Here is a 26,917-nt window from a genome sequence, read left to right as displayed (position 1 = left end):
ACACAAAAACAAACACAATGTTAAGATTAATTTAATTAACCGGTCACAAATGATCTTTCAGCTGTGTTTGATATAATGGCAAGTGATTTTCTGGAGCCAAATTAGTAATTTATCATGATTACTCAAGGATAAGGTGTTGGATTGATGGCTGTTTGAAATTGGGCCTGTCTAGATTTGATCATAAATTATTTTTTTCAAACAGTGATGGTGCTGTTTTTACTTTGTGATCAGCTGAATGACACTTTGGTGAATAAAGTATCAATTACTTTCCATAAGAGCAAAATCTGTACATTATTCCAAACTTTTGGTCGCCAGAGTAAATGCATATCTACATAAATACATAAATATGTAAACAAATAAACATCATTATTAATAATAATGTTCTAATTATTCTTTTATGAATAAATAAATAACATACATACACATTTATAAAGACAATGCACTCCGATATTCACTTCCTTCACTGTTTTAATAGTTTCATCCACATTATCAGAATATTATTGTACATCCTTGGTGGTGCAAATATAAAGAAGCACTACACTGACATCACAGCTGATCATCAACCAATAGCAAGAGTCAAATAAATAGACAGGCACTTCCCTAAGCTTTCTCTGACGGGCACGCAGAATGAGTACTTGGTGCAATACAATGGTAACGTGACAAGATGCTGAAAGATTCTGTATTTAAACACTGTTTTGCATTCATATTTTCAAAGTGTGCAGGCAGCACGGCGTATTTATTTGATGATGGTGATCATCTTAAAATTTTGTGTAGGTTAGTTTAAGATACTCAGTGTTAACGCCTACATTAAAAAAAGTTTATTATTTAAAAACGTTGGATTCTGTCGGAATTTGTCTTTTAAAATAAAGTCAGTGATGATACACTGTGTAAAGACCAGTACAGGGTAAGTTACCTTAAAAAAGCAATCCATTTACAAATGGCAGAATATTTTATTACTTAATCGAAAAAGTAATCACATTACTAATTACTTTACTTTTTAAGTTACTTTTAACACTTTTAACAGGAACTTTTATTTTTTCCACTCAATGAATTCAAAATAAGGTCTATATTGCCTCCTTGTTCATTTTCAAACATCTTATTATACTGTACATAAATAATATTATTTTCGAAATATGTGTAACCTGAGTAATGTACTGAAAAGTAATTCCCTTAATTGAAAGTCAGTAACTGTAATCTGGTTACTAGAATTGGAAATGTAATGAATTACACCATTTTTGTTTTACTTAAAAAGTTATTCAATTACAGTAAATAATTACTTTGTAATCAGATTACACCCAACACTGGTAAGGTGCTGTTGGACTTCGTAACAGTGATTTACTGTAGAGATGATTCAAGGGACAGTTAATGCAAAAAAGAAAAGAAAAGACTGTTCTGGGAAAGAAACAAAATCTCCATTTACACGAATAAAGCGCATAGATGATTGCTGTGACAATAAACCACATCCATCTTATTAAACAACATTCTCTATATCTGAAGGGATCACAGTGCAATAATGTGTTGGGAAGAGGGGCGTGAAAGAACACAAGCAACACAAGACAAAAACAGCCCATAAAGCTTTCAGCAGCAGCTCTATAGAATCCTGTATAACAGTTCAATGGTAAATACATTCTATACAAACACTAGAACCATGATATATTTGTTATCTCTTTGTCTCCATCTTTCAAGCCGTTTTTTGTCTCATTTTATACCCCACCCCAAAAAAGAATGGTATCGACCCATGACCCCGCTCACTGCCTGGGATAGGAGCTGTGAACGCAGGGGTCCATGGGGTCCATGGGGTCTTTGACAGCCCCACCAAAAACGTCCACATCTTGGTCTGTCCAAGGCACCACGTTTCCCAGTTTTGAAGATTCTGCACAAGTTGCAAGAGCGGCCACCTCTGTTGGTGACAGAACACGATCCCACAGGTTAAATAATGACAGCTCTCCAACAAGAGCCTGAGATGCGTCAAACCGCCCACCAAGGGTGTCCTGCAGCAGAGCCAGGAAGAGTAGGAAGGTTACACGTGGACAAACACAATGTTTAATATTCAGACTCTTCCAGCATTTGCGGTCTTACTCACCTGTTCCTGGCCCAGCACCAGCACGCCTCCGGATTTGATTGGGTGCCAAGCTGACAGCCCTTCGCCCCGTCCTCTCAACTTGCCACCCTGATATGCTTTCCAAACCCCGTCCCGTAGGGTCCAGCTCACACATACGTGCTGCCAGATGCCCTGGGGCAAAGATAGGGGCAACTGTGCCACCTGGAAACGGGCAGAAATGTGTTAAATGACAAAAAATACAATATTTCCCTCAAAGCAGTAATTCTACCTTGGGTCTTACCTTATCATTGATGAGTAGTTCTGCAGGGTTATGAATACCCTGAAGCAGGACAAGTTCATTTGGTTGTTCTGGCACCGCATAGGAAAATGGTGTTCCAATCCCATTCTCGGTTGGCTTGAGCCACAAACATGCCGTGAAGGCGTATATCTCTGGAATATTCCGCCGGACTAGGCCATACATGTAGTTAGTTCGCACAGGAAAGGAAAGTTTATACCCTTGTGGGTAACTGTAATCTGTAAGACCTGGAAGTTAGAGAGAAAGAGAGAGAGAGAGAGAGAGAGAGAGAGAGAGAGAGAGAGAGAGAGAAAGAAAGAAAGAAAGAAAATTCCATTTCAAAGCCATGTCCTAGAATCTTTTTATTTAGAAAAATCCCTTTGGCATGGTGCCTTAATCCAGTATTGGGATTAACATGTGTCGAAGAAATCAGGCTTACATCTGTTAAATCATTTCAACCCCTGTTCCCCTAAGTTTGACCCATCTTCAAAAGTAAGGTACTTAAAAGTAATTAACTTAACTGAAAGTCTGTAACTGTAATCTGGTTACTAGAATTTAAAAGTAATTTGATTAAAGTAACTAATTAATTTGTAATCTGATTACATCCAACACTGATTATAATATACTGTATATCAAAAACTACAGGAGCTCTGAACCACACAGTGAAAGAAACAACATGTTCTTTAGGTGTCTTAGTGCCTTCCTGAGTCCTACCAAAATAATTATCTCTGTAAAAATAAAAAAATTACAATTCGCTTTGAAATGTTTCCATGGTTTCTGTAAAAAAAAAAAAAAAAAACCTTCAACATTCATGATTACTACAATATTACTATAGAAAAAAGTATTACTATAGTATGTTAATGTAATTTTTTATAAAACAATTATACAATTACATTTATTTTGATATGAAATATGGAATTTTGTTATGAAATTGAAAAGTGTAAATCTTAAAAATAGGCTAATATATATATATATAATGAGTGGTGGTGGTGTAGTGGCAAAAGCACAGGGCTGTTAATCAGAAGGTCGCTGGTTCAAACCCCACAGTCACCACCATTGTGCCCTTGAGCAAGGCACTTAACTCCAGGTTGTTCCAGGGGGATTGTCCCTGTAATAAGTGCACTGTAAGTCGCTTTGGATAAAAGCGTCTGCCAAATGCATAAATGTAAATGTAAAATATATTTAGAGTTAAACTACGGTATTTGCATAGTAAAACCATAATACCCACAAAATTATTGTTTTTATTACGAAATGTTTTGTTTTCCTGTATTATCACTATAATAATACACTTTATTATATTGAGGACACTCGAGGACACCTTACGTGTACATTAAAATACACAACCATTGCATTACATGATCTAACATGATAAAATAAAAAAATACAAATATACAAATGGGAGTGGTGGTGGTGTAGTGGTCTAAGCACATAACTGGTAATCTGATAATCAGAAGGACACTGGTTCAAACCCCACCACCATTGTGTCCTTGAGCAAGTGCCAAATGCATAAATGTAAATGTACAAAGAACAACAAACGCAATCCTTAAAATCAGAAATAAGATAATCTAAAATAATGAGTTTTGAGATGTGATTTGGTTTAAATCAGAGAGAAGAAAACATTTTGTACATAAGCTCAAGAAGGTACTAAGACACCTAAAAAACATTGTGGTTCAGAGCTTCTGTAAAAACGACTTTGATTTTTATTTCAGATAATGAAACATTTTCATTTTAGTTTTCGGTAGCAATAACTACACTGCTTCCATACTTACTCTGTTCGAGCTCTGTAATTCGCTCTTGCAGAGTGTTGATTCCCTGGTCGATGTGCTGATGGCGATTCTGGGCCTCTTTACGAAGGTTCTTTCTCTCTTTCTCCAGCAGCCTAATCTTCTTTTCAAGCTCTCCCTCCAGATCCTCCACAGGCCTGCCGGGTTCGCCAACCATTACGCTCCCCAACGTGCTCAAAGCATGCCCAGTGTGGTTCATCGCAGCAGGACCTATCTCCATCTGAGAGATAGAATTATAAAGGGAGAAAGAGAGGAAATTAAACCTAAAATCTACCCTGTTCGCCACATGTATCCGTCAAAATTAGATCCATATGTATTACAAAAACATTTTAAGAGTCTGTTTCACATTATCCACATTTTAGGTGTTTCTGCTGAGAATGCTCCACCTAACTAACTTTACCATTCTCTGTTCTCTCTCATAATTCATTTATGTGTTTTTCTTCCCAGGAGACGTGCCTCAGAACAAGATGGCGGGGGAAAGGAAGCACTCAGTAGGACAAAAGTATTAAAAACCTATGAGAATCACTTACCCTTTAGTTTTAAACATTGCCTGTCAAATAAAGTTATATAATCTACACACATGAAGCATGACTTGTTTTACACATAGTTAACTAATACTGGCATTATGTTCATAATTTATAGCCAGTGGAATTTCTGCTTGTCACAGTAGCTTTTGGCTTACTCACCTTAAGGCATGATTTTCAATTAACTTTTTCAAACAAGCTATTCACTGGGGACATTTAATACACTACACATAGCATGATCATCTTTAGAGCTGATTTCACTGAACATGAGCATATTTGAGATGAACTTGCCTGTTACATGACATATCATGATACATTTTTATTCTGATTGGTGGTCAGTCGATGTAGATTTTTTATTTCTAATTCTTACATTTTTACATTTGGTCCACCCAATCTTGAACATTTAGTTACATCCTCATCAGGAGTGTACAGTAACACAATTGTGTCCCCTAAATGTGTCCACTTCTGGTGCACCAAATGCCCAAGAGGTTTTAGATATCTTGGTATTCAGATTTTTTAACATTAAATTGTACTTTCAAATTTGAAGCATTTACACAAAAAAAAAAAAAAAAAAAAAATTAAATGTTGAGAGTACATTTTTTATTTATATTTCCCATTTAAATTTAAGTTAAAATTTTTGATTTGGAATTAAGTTTAAATTTTAGACTTGAATTTAATTTTACATTTAAATTTAATTTAATTTAGATTTCAAATTTAAGATTTTAACATAATAATAAGATTTCTGCATTTCAATTTCATAACACATTTTTTTTTACTTTGAATTGTACTATCAAGTTTGAAGCATTTACTCTAAAAAAAAAAAAAGTACATTTTAGATTTACATTTTCTGATCAAATTTAAATTTTAGATCTGAATTTAAATTACATTTTTTAGATTTGAATTTATGTTAAAATTTTAGATTTGAATTTAATTTTACATTTAAATTTAAATTAGAAGTGTAAGATTTTAACATAATTTTAAGATTTACGCATTTCAATTTCATAACACAATATTTGAACTGAATTGCACTTTAAAGTTTTCAAGTTTGAAGCATTTACTCTTTTTTTTAGATACATTTAGGATTTCCGTTTTCTGTTTGAATTTCCGTTTGTTTAAATTTAAGATTTAAGTTTAGATTCAAATTTAAGAAATAGCCTACATTTGAGATTTTAATATCATTTTAGATTTATGTATTTCATAACAAAATTCTATCAAATTAAATCGAGTCATTTTTAACTAAATAAATTAAAAAATTAGTTTATTTGTTTTAATAATTTCATTTTGTTAAATTAAGTGTAGACACTCTCCTACCAACCTCCAGCTTATCTATGCGGTCTTTCAGTTGAAGAATGGCTCTCTCCAGTTCTTCTGTCTGTAATTGCACTGAAACCGAGCTGCTCACATCATCCCCGGCCATGTGGCGTCGGTTGGCCGCCCAGACCCCCATACTCCGCTCACTGAGAGCCCTCTCCTCCAGTCCGTTCTCACACTCTGAGAGCTTCCCGGTGAGCTCCGTGATGGTCCTGTGGTCCATGAGGATCTGATCGTTCTGCTGCATGACGATCTGTCGGAGCTCCTCAGCGGTCGTGCGGAGGTTCCAGTCCTCCTCGTCAGCGAACGGGTCATCGGCTTGTCTCAGACCCCTCGATCTGCAATCCCCAATGGGAACTGGGGTGCAAATGAGTCGGTTGAGGGTGAACTGTTTCGGGCTGGGGCCTGTTACAGCCCCGGTACTGAGCTCGTTGAGCGACGGTATCTCCAAGTCGATGTCCAAACCGCCCCTTCCGTAGGATTCAGCACCATGGAGAGCTCCTAGCGGGCCGGCGTGCGCCACGGATCCAGGGAGCGGCTCCAGGAGCGAGAGCGAGCGGTTGTCTGATAACGCCTGCGGCGCGGCGGCCGATGAACGTGAATAAACGCTGGCGATGATGCAGATGACCGCGCCAAGAAAAGCCAAAAGGCCAGAGGCGACTAAAACCACGACAAACTTCATCGCACTTATTTGACGAATTTATCAAGAAGTGTTTATACGATCTAACATTCCATTTTCACCATTTCAAGTCGACATCACAAGCAGCTCTTGACGAAATGAAGGTCGGCAGCTGTGGGTATTTTTCTCCGCTCTCAGATAATGCCGTGTCTCCTCCTCTCGTGTTGCTAAGCGCCCTTCGCTCTCGTTACCATGGCTGCCGCGCGGGAAAGAGGGCGGTGAGAGACTGTGATGAAGAATGCATGATGTGTCACATTGAAGTAAACACCTTTTGGTCTCTTCATTTTCTATGAATGCTGTGGCACAATATGTACACGTAAACAGGCTGGGAGACTATAAAGGATTATAAAGAATAAACATGAATGTTAAAAGATGACAAGCTGGCAGCAGGCTTGGTTTCTTAAAGGGTGTTTTCACACAAGATGATCCATGTAGATGAGCCGATTTTTCAGACATATTGTAAACCTTTCACCTCTATTATTATTATTATTTTGCAGATTTATTTAATTACTCCATTAAAAATAATAGTTTTGTAATCCACAAGACTCCAGTGGTTTAATCCATGTCTTTAAAAGAGATATGATAGGTGTGGGTGAGAAACAGATCAGTATTTAAGTCCTTTTTTTATATATAAATTTTCCTCCCTTACCATTAGGTGAGGATATGCACGAAAAATGCAAACCGACAAAAGTAAATGCTGAAGTGAAAGTGAAAGTAGAGATTTATAGTTAAATATTGATAGGTTTCTTACCCACACCTGTCATATCTCTTCTAAAGACACGGATTAAACGACCAAAGTTGTATGGATAACTTTTATGCTGCCTTTTTGAGCTTCAAAGTTCTGTCCATCATTCACTTGCATTGTGAGGCCCTACAGAGCTGAAATATTCTTATAAACATCTTTGTTTGTGTTACACATTACACAAGTCATACACATCTGCATGGCATGAGGTGAGTAGATGATAAAAAAGAATTTAAATTTTTGGGTAAACTATACCTTTAACCATTTTGACAAATGTGTCTAAAGAGAATGCTTGCGGTGAAATATGAGACAAGTGAAGAAAAATAAAGTATAAAATCACTTGTGAGCACAATATTTTCATCCTGCGACATTTCCAATTAAGATGCAATTTTGCCAAATTACGCAAAAAGAGTGAAAATAGTATTTCATGGTGTGTATTTAGCACACATCAAATGTTAGCAATGAGAATAGCCTAAGCAAAACAAAGGAGTCGGGTATTTTATTTCAAAATCGTTAAAAATGTCATTTCCATCACACAATTCTATTAAACATAATACAAAATTTGAGATGTGCAGGAAATGACAGTGGTGGGAATTTTCACGACTTCCAAAAGAAATAACATAAGCCCCCTCTGATGCACGTACATAAACTGCTCAAAATTGTTTTTTAGACAAATTAAAAAAGCATATTATTGAGAGTGTGGAAAGGGTTTTAAAAAGGCTTCATTTTCTAGAAATCCAAACTGCCCAAATTTGAAGAAATAAGTTGACAAGCGACACACAGCATACACACACATGGAGTCAAAAAATCTGTAGACCTCTCAACAAAAATGAAACCCTTTATTTATGGCTAGATGTCAAGATCTATCAATGGAGATAATCCAGAGGTGAGGAGAAGCAATAAGAATAACCTAAAAAACAAGACCATTTGGATGCTGCCTCCTGTTCAGTTGATGTAGTTTAGCTTCATCATTAAAGCTATAATTGTTCAATATTAAAAAAAAAAAAAAAAAAGATATCTTTAGTTGCATCAAATCGTTGCATGAAAAAACACTCTTTCTCCACAGAGAAAAACAAAGACATTCTCTCAGCTGGTCAGAAGTCCAGCCACTCCGCCATGTAAACACAGTTAGATGGAGAGATCTCACCCCCTTCGTGACAGTCATCAAACACCTAGGGGAAAGAGGGCCATGGTAAGCACATTATACCATAATGCAAGTTATATCATGAGTTGGGTTTCAGCTCTGTATTGGGTTCATTTACCGGGCAGAGTCCACATGGCGTTTTAACCAGGCCCGTGGGCTGGATGATGGGGTTCACTCCCCTGTAGAGCTTCATCTGTCCATCTACACTTCCCACAGTCCCTTCTTTAGCAGCGATTATGGTCATCTCCACCTTCCCATCAAAGATCAGTGTGTTTAAGATGGTCTCGATGTCCTCCATGGATAGATCCACCTACAGACATCCTCATGGTGTGACCAGTACAACAACATAGCAAACCTGCCATCAAGTGATATTAAACATATAAACCTATAAACGTTCAATGCCCTCACTTTGCTGATGCCGAGCTCACAGATGTACTTCCAGACTTCATGAGAGGTGGCTAATGAGCCGTTTCTCTGCACCATAGGACTCTGCTTGCTGTCTTTCGCAGCTTCTGCCTAAAAAAAACCCAGTGGAGTGACTACATACACTTTCAAGATCAAAGAGCTCAAGAGGAGTAAGAAGAAACAACAAGAAACATCTCACCTTACTCTGTAGGAATTTAAAGCACTGCTGGTTGAGAACCTCCACAAACTCAGACTCGAAATCCTGATCGCTATACCACGCTCCTCCTGTCACAGAGCGATCAGGTTGCAGGTTATACAGCATGTAAACCTTCTTCTTAGAGGCCTGGATGATAAAGAGTTGCAGCAGGATTGAGCCAAAGGTAAACGGCTGCTTTTGTTTTAAAAAGTTGATGTGCCTTATTGCTTTATCCCGTCTTTGGAGATCAACTCACCGCAACCGACTTCACTGCTTTGATGAGTTTCTTACTCTCAAGGTTCTTGAGGATTTTATTGATTTCGGTCAGAGGAAGGTTACTCTTATATCTAATATCTCTACTCCAGATTCCTTAAGGAAGCAAAAAAAACAGTCATCGATAAGGCTTCTTTAATTAGTCAATATACCAAGCAAGAAGGAATTTTCACTTTACCTTTATTTCCAGCATCCTCTATGATCTGGTAAACTAGTTTTTCTTGGTTATCAGAGCCCTTTACTTTACTATTAACAAACAAAACCTTCGTTAGAAAACACATGTGTTTACTAAATCATATTATTTGTGATCTACAGAATAAATTGTGTTTCTCTTCAAATGTTGTTTTCTTTACTTATGATTAATGTGATTCTCTAAAAAAAATATGAACGATCATGTTCAACAACATGGGCAAGGGGATTTGATGAGTAAAAATGAGAGCTGTCAGTCGATTCAAATTTCGAATCGTGATTAATCGCATTATTCTTTTTGTAGTCAATCATGATTAAACACAGACTTTAAAAGTGATTACATTTTACTCTCACTATACTGTATATATACATTTTTCTGGTAAAAACACACTGATTTCCTGCTTAGTTTAAGTGTTCATTTTACTTAATCGTTTAACACATTCAACGTTAATAAAGCATAAACCAGCAAAAAGTAATGCGTTAATTTTGACAGCTCTAGTAAAAAAATTTAAATAAACCTTATTCACGGTAGCGCCATCTTTGATTTTTCATGGGAATGACAATGAGACTGTTACAGTATAAATCTGTAAAATGCTCCAAGATCACATCTGATTCTCCAAAACTCGTGTTTTCTGGAGTTTTTTGTTTACTGAATGTTCTTGGAAAGATGTTTTTTCCACAGAACGATCCAGAAACACTTTTAAACAACAGTACAACCCATTAAAGAGACCATACATCTATCCCTCACAGCCTTGTTGTCATTCCTGTCAAAAATCAAAGATGACGCTGCTGTGAGTAAGGTCAATTAAGTGTTATTTTATGCATTTTAAAGCGAGATGAGCGTTATGATGGGTTACCATTGTTGTGAAGACTGAAGCTTTTGCTTAGATTGAGGACAGTAACTCAAGGAGCAATAACAAATTAGCATGTTAACGTTTGCTATTTCTAGCTCAAAGTTAGCTAACTAGCGTAAGCTTAAAACATAAACCAGTAATGGGACACATATAAAATCACTTTGAGGCTTCTCAATTGGATAGTTCAAAAATAATGATTCCATTATGTTGAAATAACTTTCCTGACAAAGATTTAAACCAAAAGGAAAAATTATGTTGATGTAACTTAATTGATACATGTGGAGCTGATGTTTCAGTTCAAAAATTATCCAAACCTATATAACTTTTTTATATTATCCAAAAATTTAAATTCTTTCATCATTTACTCACCCTCATGCCATCCCAGACTTACTTTCTTCTGCTGAACATAAACAAAGATTTTTAGAAGAATATTCCAGCTCTGTAGTAAATAAAGGCAGCATAAAAGTAAAAGTAATATGACATATGACTCCAGTGGTTAAATATACTGTATATCTTCAAATGCGCTATGATAAATGTGGGTGAAAACAGACTGAAATGTAATTCCTTTTTCACTGTACATCTTGTCTTTGCAGTCTCTAGGCACGATCATGATTTCAAGAACGATCACACTTCCTAGTGCTTGATGCATGCACAGAGCGCTAGATGGTGCTATAGGAAGAGTAATCAAGCTTGAAATAATGATCACCAAGGAGACAACTGTCAAGATGTACAGTGAAATATTTTTGGTCTGTTCTCACCAAAGACCAACTGTATCACTTGAGAATATATTGATTAAACCACTGGAGTCGTATGGATTATGTTTATGCTGACTTTATCTGTTTTTTTTTGCATCAAATGTCTGATCATCATTCACTTGCATTGATTGGACCAACAGAGCTGAGATATTCTTCTAAAAACCTTTGTGTACTGCAGAAGGAGCAAAGTCATACACACCTGGGTTGGCATGTGGGTGAGTAAAAATTAGAGATTTTTCATTTTTGGGCAAACTAACGCTTTAAATAAAAATTATTTCTGCGAATCATTTAATTTTGGTCTGTTCCTCACACAAAGCCATCATATAGTTTCAGAAGACATAGTATTGTATGGTACTTTAAAGTGCTTTTTGTCATATTTGGAGCTTGACATCACAAATCCCCCATTCACTATTATTGCACAGTAAAGATTCCAATAGATTTGACATCAGGGTGAATAAATGATGACAGAAGTTGAATTGTGTTAGTATACTTTCACATATAGTGACTAACTGTCCTTACCTTGCAGATTGCAGATCCTTAAGCCTGTATAAAAGGCCACTGCTGTTTCGAAGCAGGTCTAACTGACCCTGAGGACATAAAAGCAGAATTTGACATGAGTATAGAGAACAGAGCATCATGCACTATCACCAGCAGCTAAATATCTCACCACAGACAGCAGTCTGTTGATGGCCATGGCTCGCTGCTGCGCCTCCACGTGAGGCATGTCATTCTGAATGACCTGGTCGGTGATCCCATGTGGAAACTGCTGGCAAAGCTCTTTTATCCTTAGGAGAAAACCAAGATAAAGGTCAATAAGTCATAGCCATTCATCATTAAATAAGTGATCAACGTTTCTTTGACTATGGGCAATTTTATGTAAAGGATTTTTATTACCACAGATCAATTTATTTATATAATTTGTCATTTTTTGTAATATGTAAAAAGGTCACATTAAAATTTGTCTTTTTAACATGCCTTCAGTAATTTAGCTGCTTTTCCAAATGAATTTACAGTATGGATTAATTGTTTTGCCCTAGTCTGAAACCCAGACTTCTGATATACAAAAATCCATTATAAAAGGTATAATTATTAAAATAAAAAAAAAGATTATCTAAACAAAGAGAGAAATAATACAACCATTCCTTGTGATGCAAGAATAAAATCTGTTAGTGGTCAAATTACATAAATTAGTGAGAGTGTGAAAAAAAAAGTGTTTATTTTCTAAAAGTCCACAACATGGCCAAAAGTACCCACATTTGAAATATTATGAGCTAAAAGTGTGCTGAACTCACCTATTCTCAATATCTACAGGATCCGTTGACTCTTTCTTGACTTTAACTTCTGTCATGGTTCATGTGAAAGGAAATATTTGATAAAATTCGGAATATGAAGACGACATTGATTCATTTAACGATCCATTTCAAGTTATGTGCGACGTACTGTCAACATCACAGCATGCACTCAGGGGTCCTACGACAGACGGAGACTTCCGGTGTCGAGAGCAGTCGAGTCCACCTCTGACGTCACCACAATTCCATTGGCTGAGGGTCCTATTAATGGGTACAATATTCACTGCCTGAGTAGAAATCCTTTCAAATCGTTTTATGATGTATGTCGATATAACTTTGTAAATAAGACATTAATGACGTTTAAAATATATGTTACACTTAATAGTATGTATATTAATAGTTACCCTAGACTTCAATAACGTTCTATCATGATAACATGATAGGTTTTTGCTCAGGCATTACAAACGGTTACCCCTTTTTTCTTTTTTCTTTTTCATATTCTTTTTTTGCAAGACTTAAATTACAACAACAAGACAGCATTACAGAGAACAAGTGGTGAATACAGAGATTCTGTGAATACAATGTTCAATAATGCAGGATGTTTTTAAAGCTTTTTTATTGGCGATGTTAGTAGACGTAAATCTAAAGCAAATACTTTACAATAAGGTTTAAATTAAATTTTCTTTATGTTTAGAAAACATTATATTTGGTTTTACTAATATCCCTTCAAATAAAAGAAAAGAATACTATATTATAAATGTAATTTTAATTTTTGCTAAATTTCCTATACATAAATGTAAGTTCAGAAAATCCCAACCTTTGTTTTTGGTTCTTGAAAAGAAATTCAAATATATATCAAGACTATTTTTCATTCACATAATAAGAAATCAATTAAAACTGTTTCTATATGTGAGTCTTTCAATATATTTACATAATGTTTAGCCTTCCCCCCTGGCTGTATTTTTCTCTCTTTATATATATATATATATATATTATTGTAGTTTTGACTGTACATTGACTTTGTTTGTTTGTTTGAAGCTTAATAAAATAAAAAAAATAAAAAAGGTTTACATTTAAGGAATCTTGCTTTGTGAATGTGGTATTTACCCATCATACAAACAAGGCTTAAGACATCATCTAACTTCCTAACCGCTGATATTTGTAGCCAAAAATGTTTAGTGTAATAACAGAAATAAAATAGGGTAGAGATAGTCTTCCTTCTCTTGGCAAAAGGAACACAGGGTGTGGAAATGTTTTGGATACATTTACTTAAATATTTATTACAAGGGTAGAAATGATGAATCATTTTTAATTGGACTTCTTTTAATATATTAGAAAATATAATATTTTTCGGCATTTTCTGTCCATACCTTCTGAAAATTAGCATTCGCTTAATAATTGAACTATTATTAGTAATAACGTAATTTCTCAAAAATTGATTTCATATCTGAAATACTAACACCTTGTATAGATGGTTGAGGGATATACAACATTATGTTGCAATATATTTTGCAAGATGTCAACAAAAGCAGCAAATTAGAAGGGATAATATTTGTTAGTTTAATATAGACCTGTTTTGAAGCATTTACCCCATTTCCTATGAGGACTCGATTTACCATGACACCGTCTTACATGTGTATAAATCACTGATTATGCCTGTGAGAAAATGTTAGGGTTTGTGCACGATGAGAGGAAGGTGCCTCTGGTTGTTCCTTACAGGATAATCAGCTTTACAGGCTCTATATGGTTAGGATTGGGATTGGGGCGGGGTTAGGGCATGTGCTGCCTCCCAGGAACAAACGGAGGCCCCTTTGTACTAAGGGCGGGTTTGTGACTAATAAATAATGCATATATACTTACATTATAATCTTTGTTCAATTTATATTTATTTTACCGATTATTTCAACTTTCTGCCACTGAATGATCCCTGCGTGGGACTATAGTTTTATTATTCATTTCCCTGATAATATATTTGTACAAAAACATCTTCATATGCATGTAAATATATTGCGTATATTGCACTTTAAACTCTGTTAAGACAATAATTCTATTTTATTGGATATTCTTATAAATACATTCTAAACAGGATTCGTGAACATGCGCACAAGTGATTAATTTGTGGTTGCTATGGGATACGTGACGCACCAATAGCACGTCCAGCTGTCTGTTGATTGTATCATTATTGCATCGTCGTTGGAAACAGCCATCGTCTTGCAGGTACTGTAGAATCATCTACTTTCATAGATCGATATGGTTAATTTTTAACCTTCATCTATTTTAAGCCGAACTGCTTGTTTTAAAGGAACGTTGCAGGTTCAATACTAGTTAAGCTCAATCGACAGCTTTTGTGGCATAAAGTTGAGTACCACAAAAAATATTTTCGACTCGTAAAAAAAAATAAAAGAGAAGTAGAAGCAGAAATCAGAGTTACGGTGAATGGGGCCAATTTTTGGAGGGTTTAAAGGCAGAAATGTGAAGTTTATAATTTATAAAAGTACTTGCATTAATCCTTCTCTAAAAACTCTAAAAATATATTATTTGAGCTGTAAAATTGTGTAAATCATCAGCGGTACGTTGTCATGGCAACAAAGTTGTAAAATTGGCTATAACATTACACAGAAAAGGTTAGTAAGTGATTTAATTGTACTAAAATCATGCTAACACTCATATTGTTTATGTCTTGTGACTATACATTTGAAGCAGTGAGTATTTTAATGTTTATCATCTGGTCCCATTCACTTCCATTAGTGTCTGACTGTAAATAAGACTTTAGCTTTTTTTTTAAGAAAAGGAGGGACATGGCCTGGGTAGTTCAGCAAGTAGATACGCTGACTACCACCCCTGGAGACACGAGTTATAATCCAGTGCATGCTGAATGACTCCAGCCAGGTCTCCTGAGCAACCAAATTGGCCGGGTTGCTAGTGAGGGTAAAGTCACATGTGGTAACCTCCTCGTGGTCACTATAATGTGGTTCTCGCTCTCGGTGGGGCACATGGTGAGTTGTACGTGGATGCCGGGGAGAATAGCGTGAAGCTTCCACTTGTGCTATATCTCTGCAGTAACGCGCTCAACATGCCACGTGATAAGATGCGTGGATTGACGGTCTCCGATGCAGAGGCAACTGAGATTCCTCCTCTGCCACCAGGATTGAAGTGAGTCACTACGCCACCATGAGGACTTAGAGCACATTTGGACTTGGGCATTCCAAATTGAGGAGAAAATGGAGAGGGATATCAACATTATTCCACTAATGCTGTCGATTGAGCAAGCCTAATTTGTATGCATGCACTAAACTACATGATTCATAAGTAGAAGCAACTATATACTGTAGTTCTGGTTCCACTAATGTTCTCTGTTATCTATTTTGCTGTCACTAGATTCAAGAGTGCAAACATGACTGCAGGTTCAGTGGCAGCACCACTAATTATCCCTATTCGCATTCCACCTCCTGGGAAAGCCAAGCATGAGATAGACTCCTGCACACCAGTTGAGATCAAATCAGGTGAGTCAGTGTGGTTTTAAGACAAGATTGCCCCTGAGATCTGAATCATGAGTTGGACCTTTATTTTTTAATTAAACAATTGCTTGTATTCCAGAGTCCTCTGATGTAAGTATACTGTACACACTGAATGGCAGTAAACCAGAGATGCTGAAGAGACCAGGCTTTGGAGACAGCAGTACTCTGAAATACACTGAGCCTATTCGGTTACCTGTGGGAAAGGTGTCTGTGAGAGCCATGGCTATCACCAGGTATGAACAGTACATTTGTATAGCTACAAATTAGAACACTAATTGTACCAAATAAGGAGTCCTATAACAATAACCCCATTATTTTGTATTGCAGTGATGGACGACAGAGTGCAGTTGTTACCAAGGTTTTTATAGTGGAGCCTGCTCCATCAAATGAGCAAGATCTGACAAAGAACATTGATGACGACACTTTAACAAATGGCAAACATTCTGTAAACACATTCAGTTTTTTACTTGATCATGTTGTCTTTAAGGCCTTGCTTATAGATTGGCCCTCAAAGAGTATTCGGACCCTTAAGCAACACCTGAAATACACGTAAAATGTATAAAATGTATAAAAGTCAAAATATTATACCAAGTGGCAAATTCACTTTTTAGAGCCGCTTATACAATTAATTTTAACCAATTGGTCTCATGGTGATTTTTAGTGTCATTTCATCACATTAACTATGGACAAGTTCCACTGACATTTGGTTTGATTATTAGAAAGTGTTCTAATACTTTTCTACTTTTTTAAACGGCACATTATCATTAAAATAATCAGTATTAGTTTGTCATAATCATTTTAAAATGAAAACCTCACAAACTTCTTGTGTAATATTTTGCTTAAAAAGTGTGCTTGTGCTATCTTTTTTAAAATAAATGCTACTTGCAAATAATGCAATGGCATACCGTTTATGTAGTACATTTGATTGTGCCTTTAGCATCCAGATACTTTCTAGAGTGAAATTGTGTATAAGCGTGTGTATAATAGAAATGTAACTTTATTCAACAGGATTCTTATGATGTCATTGCACCATTTATGAATTTGAAGGGGAGTGAAAATGGAGCTGGTGATTCCTCTGTTAAGTATTTAGGTATACCTTTAGGTTTTTGTCAATATGAATATGTCACAAAGTACCTAATACCTCGATTTCGCATTGCATCAGCATTCTTGCCAGCTAATCCAATATGTGCTTATGTTGAGCGCATGCCTATTTACATTTTGACATCAAAAGCAGAGAATAACCAGATTATTTCAATTCTCGTGTAAGCACGGTTTTCTTGCGTTGCAGGTTCATTGGTTTGCATGTAAACCCATAAAATAGGTTATTTCAATAAGCAGATTTCAGCGTACTGGTGTGCATGTTTACGCCCTTTGTGTGTATGGGGTCATGTAAATGCCTTAAAGGGTTTACCTTTATCATGGTAAATTCATAAAAGGATTAAGCATAAACCAGTCGCCACGCATAGATTACATCTCATGTAAACACAAGTTTATTGAAGCTAATTTTTGATAGTCAGTGTATTGCTGTGCATGTAAACACGCTCAATTTAAATTTAAGGGGCTCAGACTCGAGACTCAAGTTACACTTCATTTAACGTTCATGTGGCTTTATGTTTTTTGTGTGTCAGATATTCCCAGCAGTGAATCTCTGAAAGGCCCTCGATTCCTCTCACAGCGTCTGGGCCCAAGATCACCCACACGCCAGTCAATGCAAATCACACAAGTAAGGGTCTACAACACAAATAGCACACAAGTATATTTTTTCCTTTTTCGAGTTTTACGCAACGTACTCAATCCCTCCAGAGCCAGAACGTAGATGTTGTGAAGAGCCCCTTCAAAAACCTGACGAGCACTCATATGTCTCGGATCCAGAAAGAAACAGATTTCCTTAGGTGAGAGAGAGAGAAAAAGACTGTTTTGAGTCTGAAATGCATAAGCAAATGTGTATTTCAGAAATATAATAAGCATTACTTAGTATAAATCTATATATATATCTCTGTCTCTTTGTAGATGTTCAAAGTGCCTCAGTCATCGCCCCTCAGACCCTTTTGCCAGATTCTGTCTGCACTGTGGAGCGCCAGTGCCCCCAATACCTGGACAAAGACTGCCCCCTACTGAAGGAGGACAGGTACATCAAATCCTCTAACTATGCTATTTCAAAACAGAGACCTTTAAACTTTTGTTCTTTAATTCATCCTTCACTATTTGTGCAACTGAGATGAATGACACCTTAAATTGTTCGTTTTGTTTTGGAGACGTGATATATTTTATTTCTAAGTGATCCCAATTAGGATTTTTCCTAGTGGATAATGAATGGGTGAATAATAAATCTAGATATACATCAAAGAAGGGATTTGAGCCAAATCTAGGGATTCTTGGGCCCTTTGACTTGAGCTTGTGGGTAAACAACCTCTCCCAGAAAACCAGTGTATTTTTAAACATTTCCCAGTAATGTATGTACTTGCTGTGGCTTTTTCCACAGATGGGCCTTTGTGTGCATTGTAAAACCATGGTGCCTCTTAACACAGCCATGTGTGTAGTGTGTGAGTCTCCATTGGCCCAACAACTTCAGCCACAGGCCAGCCTGAGACTGCAAGTAAATGCTTCAAATTCTCTATAGTGAGATGAATACAAATGCTATTACCCTCAATATAATAAGCACTGCTTATACTGTAATGTGTTCTCTCTCAGGATAAACTCATTTGCCAGTCATGTGGGACAGGAAACCCCTCTAACATTACTCACTGTGTCACTTGTGAATCCAGACTGCTTCAACAATCCACTGTGAGCACATTGCATTTTTGCCAATCTCAAAGTGCCCTGCTGAAAAGACCAGCATGTGTTTGGGATTCTGGTGTGCTGGTGTGTCCACCAGGCTTCTTTACTAGCTTAACCAGCCAAATGTCCTCAGTCAACCAGCTTAATCAGAAATACCTGGGTCAGAATAGAAATTCATACAGTGGGAATTTCCATACTGGCCTAAACTGGTCTTTTCATCAGGATAGCCAATCAGAAGTCTGCTAAATCATTATATCATCATTAATGAAAACCATTAGGATGTTGTGGTAGGTCAGTACTGTGGTTATAATGGTACTCTGTCATTCCACAGCCTGTATTGAGTGGACAGCGAGCTGCACCTCTATCCAGCTCAGAGGGCAAAATGGTCTCGTGCTCAAAGTGCAATCGAGTCAACCAGTCAGATGCTCGATTCTGTGACTGGTGTGGGGCAAAGGTGAGAACCCAAACCTTTAAGTCCCAAATTTGGCCAGAAGGATAATTTCAAATGGCTCCTCAAGTAGTTTATCCTTATATATGACCTGCAAATACATTTTTGTTTTCGGCATTTTAGTTTGCCGTTCAGTGTTATCTTGTGGTTCTCTTAAAGGATTGTTATGTTACTGGTCCTGCTTGAACCGTTTCGAACGGGATTCGAACCGGCGTTGCCGGCATGGCAGGTGGGCGCACTAACGAGAAGGCTAAAGTCTAAAGCCCCTAGTGGCAGTCGCTAGTGCGCCTCTTGAGGACAGGGGAGTGAGGTTTCATGTACCAGCTGGCTCCTAATACACTCACCCCCCTAATCCTCACTATCCAGGTCATGGCACCACTGTAACCGGTCCTACTCAAACCGCTCCGAACGGGATTCGAACCGGCATCGCCGGTGGGCGTGCTAATGGGAAGGCTGAAGACTACAGCCCTTAGCGGCAGTCGCTAGTGCACCCCTTGAGGCCAGGGGAGCATTACAAATCCCCCACAGCTATCACGTACCATCTGGCATCCATTACAGTTATACAGTACCCAAATATATAATGAGCTTTGTGTAAATATATATATATATATATATATATACACCCACTGAGTACCTTATTAGGTACACCTGTACGCCTACATATTCATGCAATTATCTTATCATCCTATCGTATGGCAGCAGTGCAATGCATAAAATCATGCAGATATGGGTCAGGAGCTTCCTTTAATGTTCACATCAACCATCAGATTGGCGAAGAAATGTAATCTCTGTGATTTCGACTGTGGCATGGTTGTTGGTGCCAGATGGGCTGGTTTGAGTATTTCTGTAACTGCTGATCTCCTGGGATTTTCACACACAACATTCTCTAGAGTTTACTCAGAATGGTGCCAAAAACAAAAAACATCCAGTGAGCAGCAGTTCTGCAAACGGAAACGCTTTGTTGATGAGAATGGTCAATGAAGAATGGCCAGACTGGTTCGAGCTGACAGAAAGGCTGTGGTAACTCAGGTAACCCCTCTGTACAATTGTAGTGAGCAGAATAGCATCTCTGAATGCACAAGAAGTCGAATGGGCTACAACAGTAGAAGGCCACATCAGCACTTTAGTGTTCCTAATAAAGTGCTCAGTGAGTGTATATATTTCAAGTAGCTTATTACAGGACTAAAACACAAATATTAACATACAGTTGTAGCCTAGTTGATGACAAATAACAAGCCTGCCTGCTCAAAACCGCCATAAATGTTTGGGCACTCATGGGTGCTAAACTAACTGTATTACTGTGCTAATGACTATATTACAGTCATGATATGGCATATGTATCTAGACAGGTGGTAGTGGGGAGGAGGAGGGTTTCAGAGAGAAAACTCTCATATCGAGCTGCAGTGAAACCGACTACTAACAACTAAGGCAATTTAAATGTTAGACAAAGAGAGAGTACACATGTTGATTGGTAACAGATTACGCTCAAATGACCTATCAGCTTGCACAATGTGTTTCATGACTGAACTTAGAATCATATTGTCAAAGCTGAAGTGTGTAACATTTTTTGTTAAAATACGGTCTCCTATCCCACCAGGGTCAACTGTAGGTAAACCACTTGTAGGTGGAATTGCTCGAAAACTGTATTGCTCATACAATTGCTCTGTTTGTTTGAGCATCCCGACCAACTGCCACAACAACACCGATTCAACCAATGGCGTGTTTGGGGTGTAACTACCAGATTGTTCGACAAAATGGAAAATGGGGGGTATTCGATGGAACTCTTTTTGAAAACAATGTTTATTTTTTGCAATTGTGGCACTAATGGTGCATAAATTGCACACTTAAGCTTTATCATTCATGGTTGTGTACACTTGTATTTGTTGCAACTGTTTAACTGGCCCCTGATAGTGAGTTAGTGGGAGTTTATTCCAAAATGTATATTTGGAATAAACTATACTGTGCAGTTGTTTTTGTCACAATTTAATGTGTGGATTGTAATGAATCTGTTATATCAACTAAGTGTGGTTGGTTGGTTTGTGTGGGTATTCATGCAGCCTGGCCACAAAAGCAGCACTGTGAAGTGCTCTCAGTGTGGAGCGAGCAGCCACCCATATGCTAATTACTGTGGGGGCTGTGGTGTCTTTCTGGATGGTCCACCCAGGACACCCTCACAAACCAGCCCAGGACAGGAAAAAGAGGAAATAGAACAGGTACAGTACACAACCTGTTTTGCACTCATTTTAAAACTTACAGCATTGGTACAAAGAAACATTCATCCAGACACATACAATGGCAGCAAACGTATTTGGAAATTTTTGGACATTTAAACATGTCTGAATGATATTGCATTAGAAACCAAATATATAACCAATTGGCATCTGCAACCAAATGATGCTGTAGTTTTTATTTTTTGTTTTATCATCTAACCACAGATTTAGTTTACTACATCAACTATGGACATGATCAAAGTTTTTGGACAACCAGAAATTGTCCAAATATGCTTAGTCTTAATTTTGAACACTAGGCCTATATCTTTACTTTATTGTACTGTCTCTCATCTATAGAAGTCAGCCACCTGGCAGGCTGTGCCAGCACATGAATCATCAACTGTACCTCCAGCTGCAGGTTTGCCTATGTGTGCAGATGCACAGACGCAGACAGTGGGTCTGTTTTTCCCCTCAAGCACTGAGTTAAAAAAGCGAAGCCAGCAGAGGGAGGCGGAGCTTAGCAGACAGGAGCAGATGAGTGACAGGAAGCCTCTTCTCACTGCCATTAGCCCAGGCCGAGGTACACTAATGTACATGTTTCTTTAAACAAACACGCATGACTTTTTCAGATGTGTTTATTTGAGGAGCATATGTATGATTTCAGGGTTCTGGAGGAAGCAGCTGGATCATATTTGTGCTCATCTGCGCAGTTACACTCAGAATAACCCTGAATTCAGAGCTCTGATTGGAGAACCTCGTCTGGGAAGAGTAAGACCAGAAATTTCCACATTAAAACACTAATTCACAATTAAAGCTAACTGTACGTAGATGTGCATTGAAACCTCTGCCTGGATATATCCTAGAAGATATATTATCTATTTAAAAAATATTTTTGAAATTATTAATTCCAAAAAATGAATCAGAATAAATTTGCTTCATAAAACATAAACACCCATCTTTCACATGTGGTACAACTCATATTAATATAAGTTGTCAGTAAATTAACTTATATTTTTATATTCCGAAATTAATGTGTGCATTATAATTTTGTTTATGTGTAATGTACATAATATTGATTCTAATTTAGTTTGTTGCTCTCCAGATGATCTCTGCTGTTATTCAGGAGGACAGTTATGAAGTCAGTCTCCGCATCAATTTCATCGCTGCTTCATCTGAGGCGTCTATGGTATGAAACACACCCTCAAGAACTCACACACTGAGTCTCGAGAGCGTTTCATGAGTAATGAATGATTTTCAATGTTTGAGTGAGTGTGCTCATGTGTGATGTCTGTTTCCAGTCCTCTTCTAAAGGACTGCAGAGCACATCTGTGGCATCAGAGAATCAGAACCTCAGTGCTGTGACAGAGGGAAGAAATGCAGCCAGCCAAGGTACACACACACACACGGACACGGACACACATACACACACAAATGTACACACACGCATACACACACGCACGCATACACACACGCATAAACGCACACGCGTGCGGACACACACACACACACACACTTATACAAACACACACACACACACACACACACACATACATGTGCATGCATACTAAAAGAGCTATTTTTAGAACTTTTCTAAATTAATTTTTTTTCATTTCATATGAATAATTTTTTTTGAAATATTATTAAAACAATGAATAAACTGAAATTTAAACATATTATGACATACTTGACAAACTATGTATTATACTTTTTATAAATATTTCAATCATTAAATAATAATTTATTTTAATAATAATTGTATTATATTGTAGTAATATATGAACGCTACAAAATGTTTAAGCAGAGTAAGATAAACTAATAATAAACTCAGCATAAAATAAAATGTCCATTTTTCAGGACACTGTATTTTAAAGATAATGTAGTAAAAATCCAAATAACTTTACAGATCTTTATTGTAAAGGGTTTAAACAATGTTTTCCATTTTTGTTCAATAAATCATAAACAATTAATGAACATGCACCTGTGGAATGGTCATTAAGACACTAACATCTTACAGACGGTAGGCAATTAAGGTTACAGTTATAAAAACTTAAAACACTAAAGAGACCTTTCTACTGACTCTGAAAACCCCCAAAAGAAAGATGCCCAGGATCCCTGCTCCTCTGTGTGAATGTGCCTTAGGCATCCTGCATGGAGGCATGAGGACTGCAGATGTGACCAGGGCAATAAATTGCAATGTCTGTACTGCGAGACGCCTAAGACAGCACTACAGGGAGACAGGATGGACAGCTGATCCTCCTCGCAGTGGCAGACCATGTGTAACAACACCTGCACAGGAACGGTACATCCGAATATCACACCTGCGGGACAGGTACAGGATGGCAGCAACACCTGCCCGAGTCACACCAGGAACACACAATCCCTCCATCAGTGCTCAGACTGTCCACAAATGGCTGGACTGAGGGCTTATAGGCCTGTTGTAAGGCAGGTCCTTTCCAGACATCACCGGCAACAACGTCACCTATGGGCACAAACCCACCTTCGCTGGACCAGACAGGACTGGCAAAAAGTGCTCTTCACTGACGAGACACGGTTTTGTCTCACCAAGGGTGATGGTTGGACTCACGTTTATCATCAAAGGTGGAGGTGGAGGGTCCGTCATGGTCTGGGGCGGTGTGTCACAGCATCATCGGATTGAGCTTGTTGTCATTGCGGGCAATCACAGTGCTGTGCGTTACAGGGAAGACATCCTCCTCTCTCATGTGGTGCCCTTCCTGCAGGCTCATCCTGGCATGACCCTCCAGCATGACAATGCCACCAGCCGTACTGCTCGTTCTGTGCGTGATTTCCTGTTAGACAAGAATATCAGTGTTCTGCCATGGCCAGCGAAGAGCCCGGATCTCAATCCCATTGAGCACGTCTGGGACCTGTTGGATCGGAGGGTGAGGGCTAGGGCCATTCCTCCAGAAATGTCCGGGGAACTTGCAAGTGCCTTGGTGGAAGAGTGGGGTAACATCTCACAGTAAGAACTGGCAAATCTGGTGCAGTCCATGAGGAGGAGATGCACTGCAGTACTTTATGCAGCTGGTGGCCACACCAGATACTGACTGTTACTTTTGATGTTAACACTCCACTTTGTTCGGAGACACATTATTCCATTTCTGTTAGTAACATGTCTGTGAAACTTGTTCAGTTTATGTCTTAGTTGTTGAATATTTTTATGTTTCTACAAATATTTACACATGTTATGTTTGCTGAAAATAAAAGCAGTTGAAAGTGAGAGGATTTTTTATTTTTTTGCTGAGTTTATTTTTATATGACCATATATATAACTTCTACCGTTTCATGTCCTAGGGTTTTTTTTTTTTGTTTGTTTATGAAAATGAGCAGATTCAAACTTTTTTCTTTTTGTTATGTCTCGGTCTCATTAAAACTGAATTTATTTTCCACAACACCAAAATATTAAACCCCTAGATTTTTTTTCTCCCAATTTGGAATGCCCAATTCCCAATGCGCACTAAGACCTCGTGGTTGCATAGTGACTTGCCTCAGTCCGGGTGGCGGAGGACTAATCTCAGTTGCCTCTGTGTCTGATACTGTTAATCCCCGCATATTATCACGTAGCTTGTTGAGCGCATTACCGTGGAGACGTAGTGTGTGTGGAGGCTGTGTCTTGAGGAACTGAGTTACTGTGTCTTTCTGTCAGCTCGAACCAGTCTGGCCATTCTTCGTTGTCCTCACTCATCAACAAGGTGTTTCCGACACAGAACTGATACTCACTGGATGTTTTTTAGTTTTTGGCAACAGAAATCACTGAGATCACGTTTTTTTTTTCCCATTCTGATGGTTGATGCGAACATTAACTGAAGCTCCTGACCCGTATCATGATTTTATGTATTGGACTGCTGCCACACAATTGGCTGATTAGATAATTACATGAATATGTAGGTGGACAGGTGTTCCTAATAAAGTGTTAAGTGAGTGTATATAAGATTGTGTTCCTTTGTGTATGTGTTGTTATATTGTGTGCTGTATTCCTTGTGTATATGTCATGTGGTCTGTGGACAGAGAGTAAGAGTGGCACAGTAGGATCCTCAGAAAACAGAAAGACACACAAAAAGTGCTGGACACCGGACACCGAAAACAAGCCTGTCAGTACCAAACCAATAAGTTGGCATTTTCATTCAGTGATTTGATTAAAAAAAGATGATTGTTTCATCATAGTTGTTAATGTCTTTCTCAGGAGTCTAAAGACAGTCTACTTTTTAAGGAGTTGGGGCCTGAGGGGCGGGGCCGAATTAAAGTGGTGCAGCAGCTATTGGACGAGGTGAGTCAAGAGAACCAATCCCAGCGCTTCAAAACCCAATACCAGAAATGACACCAAAGCCACAGCACAGGAATCAGCTAATCACAGCTTCATAAGTTTCAAGCAACTTCAGATGGTTTTATGTGAAATCTGTCAATGTTGTGTCTGCAGGGGGCTGACCCAGCATGTTTGGGCAGTGATGGGCGTCCAATTATGGTCGCTGCAGTGCTAAATGGCCATCATGATGTTATTCCTGTGCTGGTGCAAAGAGAAGCCAACGTTAACCAGGCATCTGGACCGTGAGTTTCAAAAAGCTTCTTTTGATACGTCCAATAATAATCAAGTAGTTTGAGTTAAATCCGTATTGTTTATTGTCTGTAATGGTGACAGGTTGTATAACACTGCACTGCATGAAGCTGCAACTCTGGGAGATGCAGGCCTTAAGTGTGTTGAGATATTGCTGGGGTGAGCTTCACAAACATTAACCATATTTAAGTTATAAGTCTTAAACTGTAGATTAATATGGATCCATCTTGATTACAGGTATAGTCCAACCAAAAATGAAGATAATGTTGTAATTTACTCTTTGGATTAGAAAATGACCAGTCTGTAAGATTTTAATGCGTTGACATTTTTACCAAAGAATGCATTATTTTGTTGTTCTCTGTGTGCAGGTGTAACGCAAGTATCAGAAAGCAGAATAATAGCGGCCAGACTGCTTATGATATTGCCGTGGCCACAGGGAGCAACTCTGTGGTCTCTCTGATGGCAGCTCACATGGGGCAGGGTCTCCTTCAGCGCCACACCAAGGCCAGGATCTCCTCAGGACTGGATACGTTCTCATGAGACCAACATCCAGATCAAACATTTATCAATGACCACATAGCGTGTTGTTATTTCCGTTCATTCCATGATCATTGATGTATGATTCAATAATACTTTTTAATAAGAGTGTGATTTCCTGCTGATCATTGTTAAAGGAATAGTTTACCCCAAAATTATAATTGTCTCATTATTTACTCCTTATGCAGTCTCAAACTCGTATTACTTTTTTTCTTTTGTGGGACACAAAGGAAAATATTTAAATGCAGATATGCTGTGAGGATATCCAAACAATGCAAGTCAATAGTGACCAACATTTTGAAGTTCGAAAAAGGACATAAAGGCAGCATAAAAGTAATCCATACAACTCCAGTGGTTAAATCCATGTCTTCTGAA

General features: G+C 37.8%; 3 protein-coding genes across 3 annotated transcripts; 1 reads left to right on the top strand and 2 right to left on the bottom strand.

The window, feature by feature from the left end:
* Positions 1-460: 460 nt before the first annotated feature.
* Positions 461-6,903, bottom strand: nptxrb (neuronal pentraxin receptor b). Its single transcript, XM_052123602.1, has 5 exons — positions 5,960-6,903; positions 4,106-4,340; positions 2,343-2,584; positions 2,084-2,263; positions 461-1,991 (listed from the first exon to the last, which is right to left on the bottom strand). Exons 1-5 carry the CDS (start codon positions 6,635-6,637, stop codon positions 1,749-1,751), a joined length of 1,578 nt encoding a protein of 525 aa, XP_051979562.1. The 5' UTR covers positions 6,638-6,903; the 3' UTR covers positions 461-1,748.
* A 967-nt stretch (positions 6,904-7,870) lies between these two features.
* On the bottom strand, positions 7,871-12,660 carry polr3f (polymerase (RNA) III (DNA directed) polypeptide F). The gene is made up of 9 exons (XM_052123607.1): positions 12,485-12,660; positions 11,860-11,977; positions 11,712-11,779; positions 9,573-9,640; positions 9,378-9,490; positions 9,125-9,268; positions 8,929-9,036; positions 8,639-8,830; positions 7,871-8,548 (listed from the first exon to the last, which is right to left on the bottom strand). The coding sequence occupies exons 1-9, from the start codon at positions 12,538-12,540 to the stop codon at positions 8,471-8,473; spliced, it is 945 nt and encodes a 314-aa protein (XP_051979567.1). The 5' UTR covers positions 12,541-12,660; the 3' UTR covers positions 7,871-8,470.
* A 1,951-nt stretch (positions 12,661-14,611) lies between these two features.
* On the top strand, positions 14,612-26,686 carry dzank1 (double zinc ribbon and ankyrin repeat domains 1). The gene is made up of 21 exons (XM_052123600.1): positions 14,612-14,698; positions 15,860-15,984; positions 16,079-16,232; positions 16,327-16,444; positions 17,008-17,089; positions 17,628-17,722; positions 17,803-17,891; positions 18,010-18,127; positions 18,482-18,595; positions 18,691-18,783; positions 19,109-19,231; positions 21,283-21,438; positions 21,793-22,015; positions 22,100-22,203; positions 22,538-22,621; positions 22,734-22,824; positions 25,462-25,544; positions 25,637-25,720; positions 25,871-25,998; positions 26,090-26,164; positions 26,374-26,686. The coding sequence occupies exons 2-21, from the start codon at positions 15,876-15,878 to the stop codon at positions 26,543-26,545; spliced, it is 2,295 nt and encodes a 764-aa protein (XP_051979560.1). The 5' UTR covers positions 14,612-14,698; positions 15,860-15,875; the 3' UTR covers positions 26,546-26,686.
* Positions 26,687-26,917: the final 231 nt, after the last annotated feature.

This window comes from Xyrauchen texanus, chromosome 50 (genome assembly GCF_025860055.1).
Source record: "Xyrauchen texanus isolate HMW12.3.18 chromosome 50, RBS_HiC_50CHRs, whole genome shotgun sequence".
Classification (NCBI taxonomy): Eukaryota; Metazoa; Chordata; class Actinopteri; order Cypriniformes; family Catostomidae; genus Xyrauchen; species Xyrauchen texanus.
Note: the sequence above shows the minus strand (reverse complement) of the source record. Positions and strands in the feature narration are given on the sequence as shown.

Excerpts from the sequence above, each read along its gene's own strand:
- nptxrb (XM_052123602.1), bottom strand. The coding sequence starts at position 6,637 with ATGAAGTTTGTCGTGGTTTTAGTCGCCTCTGGCCTTTTGGCTTTTCTT. Across the intron at positions 4,341-5,959 it reads ACCGCATAGATAAGCTGGAG|ATGGAGATAGGTCCTGCTGC; the intron begins GTTGGTAGGAGA and ends TCTATCTCTCAG. Across the intron at positions 1,992-2,083 it reads TGGTGCTGGGCCAGGAACAG|GACACCCTTGGTGGGCGGTT; the intron begins GTGAGTAAGACC and ends GCTCTGCTGCAG.
- polr3f (XM_052123607.1), bottom strand. The coding sequence starts at position 12,540 with ATGACAGAAGTTAAAGTCAAGAAAGAGTCAACGGATCCTGTAGATATT. Across the intron at positions 9,491-9,572 it reads AGAGGATGCTGGAAATAAAG|GAATCTGGAGTAGAGATATT; the intron begins GTAAAGTGAAAA and ends TGCTTCCTTAAG. Across the intron at positions 8,549-8,638 it reads CGCCATGTGGACTCTGCCCG|GTGTTTGATGACTGTCACGA; the intron begins GTAAATGAACCC and ends TCTTTCCCCTAG.
- dzank1 (XM_052123600.1), top strand. The coding sequence starts at position 15,876 with ATGACTGCAGGTTCAGTGGCAGCACCACTAATTATCCCTATTCGCATT. Across the intron at positions 15,985-16,078 it reads ACCAGTTGAGATCAAATCAG|AGTCCTCTGATGTAAGTATA; the intron begins GTGAGTCAGTGT and ends CTTGTATTCCAG. Across the intron at positions 22,825-25,461 it reads AAGAAATGCAGCCAGCCAAG|AGAGTAAGAGTGGCACAGTA; the intron begins GTACACACACAC and ends GTCTGTGGACAG.